Here is a 15,250-nt window from a genome sequence, read left to right as displayed (position 1 = left end):
ACAGAGGGTGGTGGTTGATGGGAAATGTTCATCCTGGAGTTCAGTTACTAGTGGTGTACCTCAAGGATCTGTTTTGGGGCCACTGCTGTTTGTCATTTTTATAAATGACCTGGATGAGGGCGTAGAAGGATGGGTTAGTAAATTTGCGGATGACACCAAAGTCGGTGAAGTTGTGGATAGTGCGGAAGGATGTTGCAGGTTACAGAGGGACATAGATAAGCTGCAGAGCTGGGCTGAGAGGTGGCAAATGGAGTTTAATGCGGAAAAGTGTGAGGTGATTCACTTTGGAAGGAGTAACAAGAATACAGAGTACTGGGCTAATGGTAAGATTCTTGGTAGTGTGGATGAGCAGAAAGATCTCGGTGTCCATGTGCATACATCACTGAAAGTTGCCACCCAGGTTGATAGCATTGTTAAGAAGGCGTACAGTATGTTAGGTTTTATTGGTAGAGGGATTGAGTTTCGGAGCCATGAGGTCATGTTGCAGCTGTACAAAACTCTGGTGCGGCCGCACTTGGAGTATTGCGTACAGTTCTGGTCACCGCATTATAGGAAGGATGTGGAAGCATTGGAAAGGGTGCAGAGGAGATTTACCAGGATGTTGCCTGGTATGGAGGGAAGGTCTTATGAGGAAAGGCTGAGGGTTTTGAGGCTGTTTTCGTTAGAGAGAAGAAGGTTAAGAGGTGACTTGATAGAGACATACAAGATGATCAGAGGATTAGATAAGGTGGACAGTGGGAGCCTTTTTCCTCGGATGGTGATGGCTAGCACGAGGGGACATAGCTTTAAATTGAGGAGTGATAGATATAGGACAGATGTCAAAGGTAGGTTCTTTACTCAGAGAGTAGTAAGGGCGTGGAACGCCCTCCCTGCAAAAATAGTAGACTCGCCCACTTTAAGGGCATTTAAATGGTCATTGGATAAACATATGGATGATAATGGAATAGTTTAGGTTAGATGGGCTTCAGATTGGTTTCACAGGTCGGCGCAACATCGAGGGCCGAAGGGCCTGTACTGCGCTGTTATGTTCTATGTTCTATTTCAATATTTTAAGTCAATTCATATTCAGTATCAGGCAGCACAAGGTCATTGCCTCTCTCCCCAGCTGTTCCTCCTTCCATTTTTCTCTGTAGCCTTACAAACGTCTCCCTTTCCAGTATTTATCCAATCCTCTTTTGAAAGTGAATACTGCATTGGATTCCGCATCACAACTGGGTAAAAACATTTATCATCTCACCTCTGTTTCATTCAAATGTGTTCTCCGGTTACTAACATGCCTGCCAGTGGAAAGAATTTCTCCTCATTTAGTCCATCAAAACCTTTCATAATTTTGAACATTTCCATCAAATTTCTCCTGAAACTTATCTGTTCTAAAGAAAGCAACACCAGCTTCTCTCTCTCTCTGTAATTTTTCAATGCATGTAGCTTTTTCATCGCTGAGTGACATAATTTGGTGATTACTGCAGAAGTAATGATAGGTGTTAAGTTCCTCTGTTAGTGTCTAAGGGAAAAGGCAATGAATAGATCAACTGTATTGTGGCTGACTGACCATGATGTTCATTATACAGGAAAGAGAATTGGATAATTCACTTTTTATTTTCTTTTGTAGATATATCTTTACCCTGCTCTTTCTGGTATTCTTTGTTGCTTTATGATGGGGAGGAGGAAAGCAAAAGGATATTGCTGGAACTGGAAGGTTTGAGTTATAGGGAGAGGCTGAATAGGCTGAGGCTATCTTTCCTGGAGCTTCGGAGGCTGAGGCGTGACCTTATAGAGGTTTGTTAAAACATGAGTAGTGACCTTAAAGAGTTTTATAAAACTGTGAGGGGCATGGATACGGTGAATAGCCAAGGTTTTCCCAAAGGTTTATTGTGAGAGGGGAAAGATTTAGAAGGGACCCAAGGAGCAACTTTTTCACACAGTGAATGGTGCGTGTATGGAATGAGCTGCCAGAGGAAGTGGTGGAGGCTGGTACAATTACAACATTTAAAACACATCTAGATGGGTACACGAACTGGAAGGGTTTAGAGAGATATGGGCCATACGCTGGCAAGTGGGACCAGATTAATTTAGGATATCTGGTTGGCATGGACGAGTTGGACCAACAGTCTGCCTCCGTGCTGTACATCTCTCTGATTCTAAAAGGACTTTTATTTCCTATCATGTAGTGGAGAAAAATTTAATCAATCAAAATAATTGGAGTGAATGATCATCACTTCAACACTCTTGCAAAGAAAAGAGCAGCTTTACGAACTGACCAAATTTGGCTAAATCTTTCTTCCTCCACTACTTTGAAAAGGTGATTATTTCAATATATTGATTATTTGAGATGATGACATTAAGTTTTCTCACTTTTTTATAATTATGTCATAGGGAGGGTCAAGAAGAAAATTGAAGCTTATTTGGAAAGAGGTACACAACTATATATAATAGGTTCTCACTGGTCACAGAAAGAAAAAAAAGTTTTTATTCCTTCAAAGTGAAGAAATTGAGAATTATGTTATGATAGTGGTGGGAATGGCAGCTTCTATACTGCCATAATACATTTATGGAAATGGAATGTTGGCTGAATGGGATTAGAATAGTTAGGTGGCTATTTTAGACCAGTGTAGACATGATGGGCCAAAGGGTCTTTTTCTGTGCTGCAGACCTCTACATACATAAACAGTGCCCACATAGTCATGTGAGCAGCAAATCTTTGAAGAACGGGGATTTGAGCCCACTCACAAAGGAGAAATTTACTTTACATCCAGTTAGTGAAACCTAACAATGATACCAGCTCTTCAGATAAGATACTGCTTTCCTAATTGTTGGAAACCAAGCAGATATCTAAATCAGAAACAGACCAACAACTGTGTAAGATAAGACATGATACTGGAAAATCAAACAAAGACCTCCTTCACAGAAACAGCAAGCAATTCATAAACTGTGCAAGAAGGAAACTATCAACTCTGCAGCTTGCATGTTAATTGCATGAGTAAACATTGCAAGACATCATTTCAGATCAACTCAAGAATGATCATATTGTTGTAGGTCAACATTGCAACTTCCTTTTACACAAAACGTTACAGCCCAGAAACAAGACTTTTGGTCATAGTGTTCTGTGCCAGTGTATAGGCTGCACATGACCCTCCTCCTACTTTACCTTATGAAAGGAAAGTCTTTCATTTATACAGCATCTGTCATGACTCCCCAACATTCCAAAGCGCCTTACAACCAATTAAGTGTAGCTACTGCCATAATGTAGCTAATGCGACAGCCAATTTACACAAAGCAAGCTCCCACAAAACAGCACATTGATATTGCCCAGACAGTTTGTTGCTGTGATCTTGCTGGATAGATAAATATTGGTCAGAACACTGATGATAAATAAATCAGTGAGATTTTTCCTATGTACAGAGACAATGTAGCACCAGTTCAATACTAAACCGGGAGTGCCAGGCTCGATTTCTTGGCTCAAGTGCTGGGGCTTAAAACCTCAACCTCGTGATTGAGGAGCCGAGAGTGTTACCACTCAGCTATGGCAGACACAAGTCAACAGAACTTTCTCTTCCAACCTCCTTCTTGCGCTCTCTCAAATTCTCCTTAAAATGTACAGATACAATTCACCTCAACTACCAGGGAGATCCACATTGGCACCATTCTCTGGGTAAAGAAGCTTCTCTTAAATTCCTATTGGATTTATTAATGCCTTGTTGTTCTGGGGTTTACATGTTCTGCACCTGTTGTCAAATATCACAAACCCGCTTTTGAAAAAAAAGCCTATCCCATTTCACAACCTCACCAAACCAAAGCTTCTTGTAAGTAGAGGCTCCAGCTACCACTGTCAGTCTGAGACACAGACTTATCATTTTACAGCTTTTGTTCAATAAAATGGCTGTTTGAAGTTTGTCAAGTAGGGCTATGCTATGGGAAGGATATTATTAAATCAGAGACTGTGCAGAAAAGATTTATAAGGATGTTACCAAGACTGGAAGCTTTGAGTTATAAGGAGAGGCTGGGACTTTTTTCACTGGAGCATAGGAGGTTGCGGGGTGACTTTATAGAGGTTTATAAAATCATGAGGGGCAGAGATGAGGTGAATAGCAAAGGTCTTTTCCCTAGGGCAGGGAAGTTCAAAACAAGAGGGCATAATTTTAACCTAAGAGTAGAAAGATTTAAAAGGGACATGAGAGACAACTTTTTCACACAGAGGGTGGTTCATATGTGGAATGATCTGCCAGAGGAAATGATAGGTGGAGGTACCATTACAACATTTAAAACATTCGGACAGTGAATAGGAAAGGTTTAGAGGGAGTTGGACCAAAGGGTCTGTTTCCTTACTGTAAAACTCTTATGTTCCATGTTCAGTTTTGCACTGACAGTATCTGGCATCATCTATTATGCTCTGCTGCACTATAAATTATTGCTTCCAAAGACAGAAAAAGTAAAAAAAGGAATCACCTGATAGGGGATTGTGTCAGATACATCATGGTGGATCAAAATAAACAAGAGAAGGCCATTCAGCCCTCTCAAACTGTCCCCTACTCAGTGATAAAATGACTGATCTGTGACCTAAGTCCTTTGATCCATTTCCCTCAATTTCACATTTAAAATTTTTATCTAAACTGGGATCAAATGCTATCTGTGAAAGAAAGTTCCAAACTTCTATTTTTGTCCTCTGACAGTTTGAAATTTGTCACAATACATTGGTTTGCTTTCTTGTCTGTGCTTCACATATTATTCATTAAAAATATCTGAACAGTGGAAAATGATCCTGACATATGAACTAACCTTTGTTGCAGATAAGGTTAGAGGTAATTTAAAACCGCAATCCACAAAATCTGGTTTCAATTGGTATCTACAATTCTAAGACAAATAAGAGTCCCGGTTAGGAGGGGAGCACTGTTGATGATCCCTTCCATCACAATGATGATCAAGAGTAGACACATGAAGCAGTAATTTTCCGAATTGGATTTATCCTCCTTTTTGTTTACAGGACATACCTGGGCACTTTTCTACATTACTGGGTAGATGCCAGTATGATAACATGTACATTTACAAGCACAACGTGTCCCCAGAAGCCAGCTCAGTTCTCGCTCTGAGCTGTGTTAATTGATTACAGTCACAGGATTAGTAGAAACACAATCAATCTAATCTCCCTCAGCCTGCCTCAGCGACAGGGAAGTGGAATAGGAAATAAGATAGTGGGACTTCCACACCCAAGCAGTACCATTTTTATATTGAGATGTGCCTCGTAAATTGTGCACCATAAAACCACACTAAGTACTATTCAGGTGAAATTATTACTTCATTGTCAACATTACAAACTGATCAGCAGATCGAGCCCAGGTCCAATGTACAGTTCACCTTCCGCCGACTGTAAATTTGAACTCATCCCAAACTCTTCTACTCCTATTTTAATTTGCACAAAGTCCTGTTCACTCATCATTCCTGTGCTTAATGACTAACATTGGCTTCCAGTTAGACAATGCCTCAAATTGAACTCTTTTATCCTTGTTTTCAAATCTATTCTTCGCCTTGCCCCTCTAACCTCCTCCAGCCTCCAAAATGCCAACATTCCTCTGTCTTGGGGCTCTTGTGCATTTGCAGTTTTCATCACTCCTCCCTTGGTGACCATGCCTTCAACTGCCTGGACCCCAAGATCTGGAATTCCCTCCATAATGCTCTCTGACCTTCTCTTTCAGATAGGCTTAAGGTGAGAGGGGAAAGGTTTAAAATGGACCTAAGAGGCAGAGGAAGTGGTGGAGGCTGGTACAAATACAACATTTAAATGATATCTGGATGGATATATGAATAAGAAGGGATTAGAGGGATGTGGGCCAAATGTTAGCAAATGGGATTAGATTAATTTAGGTCATCTGGTCAGCATGGACGAGTTGGACCGAAGGGTCTGTTTCCATGCTGTACAGCTATATTGACTCTACGCTGCTTAATATGTGTGAATAAGTTTTTGGTTGTTTGTCCCATATCCTAATTTTAGTTCAATATCACCCTGATAAATTGGGATGTCTTAAAGACACTAGGTAAATGTACAAGTTATCACACTGGCATCTACCCAGTAATGTGGAAAAGTGCCCAGGTATGTCCTGTAAACAAAAAAGGAGGACAAATCCAATTCGGAAAATTACTGCTTCATGTGTCTACTCTTGATCATCATTATGATGGAAGGGATCATCAACAGTGCTCACCTCCTGACTCCCTGAAGCCTGTGCACCATTTACAAGGCACAAGTCAGGAGTGTGATGGAATACTCCCCATTTGCCTGGATGGGTGCAGCTCCAACAACACTCAAGAAGCTTGACACCATCCAAGAAAAAGCAGCCCGCTTGATTGGCACCACATGCATAATCATCCACTCCCGCCATCATCAACACTCAGTAGCAGCAGGGCATACCATCTACAAGATGCACTGCAGAAATTCACCAAGGCTTGTTAGACAGCACCTTCCAAACCCTCTACTGCTACCATCCTACAAGGACAAGGGATGCAGATACATGGGAATACTGCCCCGTGCAAGTTCCCCTCCAAGCCACTCACCATTCTAACGTGGAAATATATTTAGTCCTTTCAGAGTCCTGGAACTCCATCCCTAACAGCATTATGGAGCCTACCTACACCAAATACACTGCAGTGGTTCAAGAAAGTAGCTGACCACAAGCTTCTTGAGGGTAATAATGGAGTGGGCATTTAATTTTGGCTCAGTCAGCGAGGCCACAACACCTGGATGAATGAAAATTAGTTTAAGTTGTTGCTGTCACAGCCAATACCTGGGTAACATGACACTAACTAAGAAACCTGGGTAAAGCAGACACTGGACAGAATGAGTACCTTTATAAATGCTCTAAGTAAGGAATAAATGTTGGCAGAGAGTAAGAAAGGAAAAAAAATCCACAAAGAAAAACATACATTTCTGATCATACTTTCATGCTTCAACGAAAACAGCACATTTTTGTTGGAATGTGAAGGCTCTCCAGCAACAAACTGCCATTTAAACAGCGTCTTTACCAGAATGAAACATGCCTAGTCCCTGCTTGCAAATGATTAACAAATAAAATTTGATCTGAAATGACATAAGGAGCTAAGAGCACAGATGACCCAAATCTTGATTCAAGACGTAAATTTAAAGGAGTGATTTAAAGGGAAGTGACAGAGAGGATTAAGAAGGGAATTCCACTGCTTTGGGTCCATGCAGCTGGGGGTGCAGCTGCCAATTGACAGACTGTTTAAAATTGGTGACAGTAAAGAAGCCAGAAGTAGTGGATTGCAGTGACAATTCTATCACAGTATCCCTCATTCATTACATGCAGGATACATACTATAATTCAACTATTTAACAAACAATGCAGTAAATTCCAGCATTCTATAGTTATGTGAAAAACAAGGTGTATTATTTTAGAAAACCCTATTCCCATCTAATGAGGACTAATATAATCGATTAATCTTAAGTGACAGCAAACTTAACATTCCATGTCACAAGTGTTTATAAACTCCACCTGTTACTGTTCAAAACTCTCCACGGTGAATTCAATGCCTCTTTAAAACAGCAGCTTGGGTTCGAAGGTCAAACAGCCACTGCAGTTGGACATTACCATTTGGAGAGTCAACCATGAGTGCTTTTCAATCTTCAATTTCCAGTCAGTACAGATCAGTCTTATGGTGAAAGCTCGTTTCTGTGTTGGTGATACTTTTCTTCACTCTTTCAAGGGAAGTGTGCATTACCGGCAAGGCCCACATTCATTGCCCATTCCTAATTGATCTGGAACTGAGTGGCTTACCAGGCCAGTTCAGAGGGAAGTTCAGAGTCAATCACATTGTCATGGGTCTGGAGTCACATGTAACAGACCAGGTAAGGAGAGCAGATTCCCTTCCCTGGTGGATTTTTACGATAATCAATGTTTAATGGTCACCATTCCTACAACAATTTTTCAATTCCTGATTTCAGTAAGAGAATTTAAGTTCTATTGGCTGTTACAATGGGATTTGAACCACCGTCTCCACTGCATTAGTCTGGCTTCAGGGTTACTAGTCCAGTGATATCACTACTATCTGACTATCTCCTCCAAAAATGATGATGATTAACAATTTTGTCGAACTCACTGAAAGGTGGAAGAAAGCTGTTTTCATGGAACCCATACAGTGCGGAAAAAGACCATTTGGCCCATCGAGTCTGCACCGACCCTCTGAAGAGCATCCCATCCAAATCCAGACCCCTACCTTATCTCCATAACCCCACATTTAGCATGGCTAACCAATTTAGCCTGCACAACTGTGGACATTTCAGACAATTTAACATGGCCAATCCACCTAACCTGCACATATTTGGTCTGTGAGAGGAAACCAGAGTACTCGGAGGAAACCCACACAGACACAGGAAGAACATACAAGCTCCACACAGACAGTGACCTGAGACTGGAATTGAACTTTCTGCTGTGAGGCACCAGTGCTAACCACCCAGCCACCGTGACGTCCTGAAACACTTTTGTTTCAACTTCTCCTGAAAAGTAAGAAGAAAGCACACAGAACTTTAGCTCTACACAGCAACAGAATAATGATAGAAGTTGTTCAAGCTTTCATCTGCCAGGAAATGGGAGGAAAACCTTCAAAGTTTTCAGCAGCTGTGTTTTTGGAGATGCTGTGGTCAGGAATTAGATGAGGAAACAAGGCATAATAATCATCCAGATGGGAGTCAGTGACCCAAACTTCAAAGTGCCAGTGTTGGATCACAGCCCTCAAATTACCTCGTGAAACCTTCTTTTGACACCTGATAATTTCTGGAATTTCTATACTTTAGATGGAATATAGACAAGCCCAAATAATGAGAGGGTTTAACTTATCACAGTGATGGTGTTCCTGGGTGTATGCCTTTATTTTAAATTTGGGAATTCTGCAGCATAAACGAGACAAAAACCAAAACATAATAATTTTAGTGGTACATTGACAGGTGTCCTGGCTCCATGCCTATTAACAAGGCCACATGATGATTTATCTCCAACAGTTACTACATATTCACTGCTCTAGGATGCCTCACTCCAGTGTGATTTTTAATTAAGATTTTCACAGATCAGAGCTGTGCATGGTGAAACACAGTTGGAATAACCTCCCCTTCCGGCTCACAAAACTGCCACAAACAACTGCAATGTTCAATAAGCCTCAACATCTCTACAATCAGGAAGCAATGCTTTAACAGCCACTGTACAGCCCTTTATGAACATCGTGAAATAGGAGTAGAAACAGTCCATTCACCCCTCAAGCTGGCCCTGCCATTCACTAAGGTCATGGCTGATCATTTTGTTCTGAATTCCACATTCCCATCTATCTCCGATAATTGTGATTCTTGCCGAGGGAATAAATCTACCTCTGCCTGAAAAATATTCAATCACTCCAGCTTCTGAGGCAGAGAATTACAAATACACATAGCATTCAAATAAAAACCTCAACAAGACCTCCTAATTCTGACCCCACCCAGAAGATAAAACCCCTTTTCCATTTCCACTTTGTCAAGGCTATTCAGGATCTTACATACTTTAAATCAAGTCACTCCTCCAAATTCAACTGGAAAAAAGACCAGTCTTTTCAACATTTCCTCATAAGCTAACCCCATCATTTCAGCTGTCAATCTAGTAAACCTCCTCTGAATCGTCTCTAAAGCATTTACATTCTTCTTTGGATGAGAGCAACAGAGTATTCAAGAGATGTGGTCTACCAATGTCCTGTACAATTAAAATGTAATATCCTTACTCGATAAAGCAGAGCATCCCATTAGCCCTCTTAATTACTTGCTGCAGTTATCTGTCTCATGAATCAGAACATCGTTGTTAACCATTTAAGGAATACTGTTTTTTTTTAATCATTCCTGCCAAAGTGAACAACTTCATTATTTTCTCACATTATACACCGTGTGACAGATTTATGTCCACTCGTTTAAGCTATCTGTAGCCATCTGAATCCTCTTTATGTCCTCTTCAAAACATACCTTCCTATTAGTCGTTGTGTAATCTGAGTCATTGATACAAATTTTCTGAAAAGCTGAGACCTCAGCGCAAAGCTCTGCAGGACTCCACTCATCACATCCTGCCAATCAGGAAAAGACCGATTTACACATACTTCTCAATATTCTGGCAGAAATCTCAAAATCTTTCTTCTAAGTGAACTACTTGGACATGAACCCCAAGTACTAAACAGATATTACCCAGCCCACACATTATGTTCATCTTAAGAAGTATCATTTTGAGAAGACATTGCGTTGATTACTGAGCCATTTCATTTCAATGGTCAAATCTGAGGCCTTCAATGAACAATCAGGTGAATTATTGAAATTTTCTGCCCTGAGTGCTGTGAATGCTCAGTTGTTAAGAACATTCAAGGTACAGATTGATGATTTCTTTAGTGCCCAAAAATCTAACGGATGGGGAGATCAGATGGGAAGGTGCAGTTGAGTTTGAAGGTCAGCCATGATATTGGTGAATGCTGGTGCAAACTCGAGGGGATGATGGCCTACTCCCCACTTCCTACATCTGATGCTCTGCACCAAAATCCCCAAAGCCTTTTGTAACCACACAATGCCTTGTCCCTCAGTACCTTTGTGCTATAAATTTAACAAAAAAGACTTTGATTTTCTATGCCTGCTTTCATTCCCTGACAGCATAACAAAACACATTTGTGGTTTCCGAAGCATCATCAATTTTAATTGCCCTGCCAATTGTAGCAGTGGGTCAGGTGCCGAGGCCCTAAATTCCCTCCCTAGACCTTAACATCTCTCTAACTCTCTTTCCTCCTTGAAGATGCTCCTTAAAATGGACTTCTTTGAGCTGGATTTTGGTCACCGGTTGTAATATCTCTTTCTGTGGCTCAGTGTCAGATTATGCCTGATGATGCTCCTATCTTGGGACAGGTTACAACGTTAATGGTGTTATATAAAAGCAGAATGTTATTGAACAGAGATCAACTTGTTTTCATAGCTTTTTGTGCTACCTTACAACAATGAAATGAACTTTATGAACAAGGACGTTTGCATGTAGATTCTGTGTTATTCAATGATTGCTGCACCTTATGTCCCTAAAGAATTTTTATTGGACTCCAATATCCCCAAAGTCAAATAGTATTTTTCTCTGTTACCACTCCAGGTGAAAAGAAGATCCTTTAGTTATTTTCATAAAACAATCCTTGATAAAAACAGAAATCAAAATTCACTCCATCCTCCACCTTCAGTCCAAGAATTCAATTAATTTTGAGTAAATAATTCTACTCGGTATTATTAGAACAAACAAGAACACAGGAACAGGAGGAGGTCATTCAGTCCCTTAATTCTGTTCTGTCATTCAATGAGATCGTAGCTAACCTGTACCTCATTTCCATCTGCCCACCTTGGTTTTGTACTTCTTAATATCTTTAGGCTACAAAAATCTCAGTTTAGAAACTTTCTGTGACCCTCCAGACCCTTACCAGCTCCTCCCGCAGCCTCAACATGTTTTGTTTCTGGGGAAGACATTTCTAAGTTTCCACCATCCTATTTCTGACACTGCCCCTGAATTTTAATATGGAGCATAAACAGAATATGAGAAAGTCTAATCCTGAAGCTACTTGAATACAAAATGCACAATGTGATAAATCTTTCATTTTTATTATGTAAATCAAGGAGGTGTGTTTTCCAATTATTATCTGTAGACTGTAATTTTAAAAGATGTGTAATTATGTAATAATTTTACACCTTTTTATTTTGCCAATTGTCTACAACTGCTATGATCGGTGATTTGTTTCATCACAATTCTGTAAGTGCCATCACGATGATTTTTCAAAACAAATTACCTATCTTATGTCTCCTGTCCTGGACTCTATCAAGAGAGAAATTAAGTTTCTCCCTACCAGCCCCATCAATTCCTTTCAATATCTGAAGTGACTTGCTTAGATCACCTCCTGGTCTACTACAGTCAAGAGAATGTAAGCCCAGTCTATGCAATTTACCTTCATACCTTAACCCTCCTCTGGTATCAGTAATATACTCCCCTCCAAGGCTACATACATAAGAGTGTTTGCAACAGTTCAGAGGTTGAGCCATTTAATTGTACAAAAACAAGCCAACAAGCATCTTGAAGATTGACTCTGCACAGAGCACTGTTGAATGATGCGGGACTTACTTCTGTGACCAGCAAACTGTGAGCTTCTTTCCTCGCATTTTCAGGCACTGTGGAGAAGAGTGTTCTGCCATGACGTTTCATTGTCACAATCTAAGAAAACACAAGAAAAACACTTTCAAATAACAGGGTAGCGCGAAATCATGGTTTTTCTTTGACTTGGCTGCAAAAATTATTAGAATAATTATCAGAAACCATATGGGCAGGAGTAGGCGGATTCAATTCACGAGTACCTTGTGGTAATCGATGCAACTGAACTAGCATTTTTACTGAAGCAATTTTTTTTTCAGAAATTAGGAAAACATGCACATTCCCTCATCCCAGTCAGTATATTCAGAAAATGGTGACAAAATAACAAATACACGTGAAAACCAACACAAAGATTCCCCTCCTTCAAATGAAATATCTGCAATCTCAAAACACAAATTATTTATCTGACACAGAATTCCCTGGACATTATTCCAATGCAACGGCTTTGAATACAGTTTAATCTGAGACAACAAGGTGTAGAGCTGGATTAATACAGCAGGCCAAGCACCATCAGAGGAGCAGGAAAGCTGACGTTTCGGGTCTGGACCTTTCTGAAGAAGGGTCTAGGCCCGAAACGTCAGCTTTCCTGCTCCTCTGATGCTGCTTGGCCTGCTGTGTTCATCCAGCTCTACACCTTGTTATCTCAGATTCTCCAGCATCGGCAGTTCCTACTATCTCTGTAACAGTTTAATCTGATCTGTGTTTGGGAAACTGCAGCCTGAACCCATTTGCATTATTTTCTAAAGACAATTTATCAAAGAATCCAAGGAGGTTTTATTTTGAACCTAAAGACAAGAAGTATTTACATAAGTTAATGTGGATTTATGACAGCTACAGCACTTAAACGCAATGAAGGAATTTACTCTGCCTAAGAACTGAAGGCAACAGAACTTTCAGTATCAGGTGAGAGAGAGTGAGAGAACCTGCAGTTAGGAACACTTTGAAATTACAGTCAGCTTTTACAGAGTACAGCTAAATGTGCTTTCACTGACAACCTGAGATTTGTAGAGTTGACAAAAAGTGACTGGTGTGTCTCACAGTTCTCTGGTTCCTAACTATCTGCCTTCTACTGGTTTGGACACATTCCCTCTATCCCAAATTTTACTGCTTTTCCTGGGGATGATACAACTGCACAAAGTCAAAAACTGCCCTAAATCCCCCTCCCAGGTCCCTCTCATCTTTTTGAGCTGATTGGCTACAGTCTCACTTTCACAGATTCTATAGGTCACAGGCTGCACTAAGTCCCTGTTTGCCCTCCTGCTTCTGACTTGCTTATTCACTGGGTACGTGCAAAAAATCGTTCTGAATTTTTACGTAGAATTTTCAGCACAGGAACAGTACAACTAGTCTGTTCTAAAGTTTCTACTCTACGGGTCTTCTCCCATTTTATATACCTCAGCTCAGCCTTTCAGCAGATCTCGCTATTACTTTCTCCCTCATGTATTTGTCTAGTTTCAGGAGGCTCCACAGCACTGAGGATGTCATCTAGTAAGGGGACGAAACGTCCGCTGTCAAACCTCCCAGCTCAGCGAACACACCAACATCTACAACCAGCACCCGAGCTACAAATCTTCACTCAAACCATTTCTGAAGGAGGGTCTAGGCCAGAAACGTCAGCCTTCCTGCTCCTCTGATGCTGCTTGGCCTGCTGTGTTCACCCAGCTCTACACCTTGTTATCTCTTCACTCAAACCTTGTCTACTTTCATTTGAAAAGCCTCTGAGTCGCTGACCTCAATCACTATCTGTGGTAGAGAGCTCCACATTCTAAACAGCATAAATTTTTAAATCTTATTTTCCTGTTGGATTTATTAGTACAGAACTGTATTGTACTAATGGCTCCTAGGATTCTCGCACAAGTGGAAACATCTTCTCTACCTCTACTCTCTCTAACCCATTTATATATCAGCTACGTCACTGCTGTATCTTTTCTGAAAAAAAAAGTTCAATTTACAGAGTCATATAGCATGGAAACAGACCCTTCGGTCCAACTAGTCCATGCTGACCATAATCCCAAACTAGAATAGTCTCACCTGCCTGCGTTTGCCCCATATCCATCCAAATATTTCTTATTCATGGACTTTTAAACACTGTACTCTATCCACTACTTCCTCTGGAAGTTCATTCCACACATGAACCATTCTCTGTGTAAATAAAAATTACCCTTCATGTCTTTTTTTTAAATCTTTCTCCTCTCCCCTTAAAAATATGGTCTCTAGTCTTGAATCCCCCCCCACCACGGAAAAGACACCTGCCATTCGCCTTATCGAGACTCCTCATAATTCTACAAACGTCGATAAGTTGTTCAAGTTTTCTTAATAGCTGTAATCTCTCAGCTGGTTATAGGGCTAAGAAGGGTGAATGTGGCCATGGAGGAATTTAAAAACAGAAAGAGGAATGTTTTAAGACTGATGCTCACCCAGAACGTAAGCAAATGTAGGTCAGTGAACAAACTGGCAATGAATGAACAGGGCTTGGTGCAAGTGAGCGTATGAGCAGCAGTTCTGGATGAGTTCAAGTTTACGATCGGAATACCATGCTGTGGCAGAAATATCGGATGAAGAAGGGAATAATTGACCTTAGTGGCTTGCTGCACAGACGTTGCACAAGGTACGATGGTGGCTGAGCACAAGATTTGAAACACATTGAATTAATTTCCCTCAGTGGTTTGTGGCAAGTGCTCAGCAAAATCTTATTTTTTTTAAACACAAGCTCATAGTCCCATTGACAAAACATAAATCATTCAAGCTCAGTCAGCCCAAAAGACAGTGTTCCTGATTGTCCTCCCCTACTGACACCAGCTGTTGCGGCATCACAACTGGAGATATGATACTTTGAGAGCTATGGCAGTACACCAGAATTTCAATTAAGATGGGTACAAACAGGTTCTTGGATTTTAGAAAAAGTCCAATGGTACTTCGCTGAAAACTCTTGTTTAAACAATAAGCCATGTCTCAAATGTAATCAATACTTTTCACAACAAACAATATGACCTTACAGGCATAATCCCAGGCACATTCACGGGAAGAAGACACGTATTAGATTCTCAATGGGAAAATAATCAAGCTGTTGGGTGTAGGTTCAAGTT

General features: G+C 40.6%; 1 protein-coding gene across 1 annotated transcript in view; it reads right to left on the bottom strand.

Moving 5' to 3' along the window:
* The window catches only part of LOC109912814 (dedicator of cytokinesis protein 9-like), a 274,157-nt gene that overhangs the window by 120,709 nt on the left and 138,198 nt on the right, over positions 1–15,250 (bottom strand). The window contains exon 3 of the mRNA XM_048598409.1: positions 12,138–12,227. Coding sequence (XP_048454366.1) covers positions 12,138–12,227 — 90 coding nt within the window. The remainder of the gene's footprint in view (positions 1–12,137; positions 12,228–15,250) is intronic.

Source organism: Rhincodon typus, chromosome 6, assembly GCF_021869965.1.
Source record: "Rhincodon typus isolate 14 chromosome 6, sRhiTyp1.1, whole genome shotgun sequence".
NCBI classification, from domain to species: Eukaryota; Metazoa; Chordata; class Chondrichthyes; order Orectolobiformes; family Rhincodontidae; genus Rhincodon; species Rhincodon typus.
Note: the sequence above shows the minus strand (reverse complement) of the source record. Positions and strands in the feature narration are given on the sequence as shown.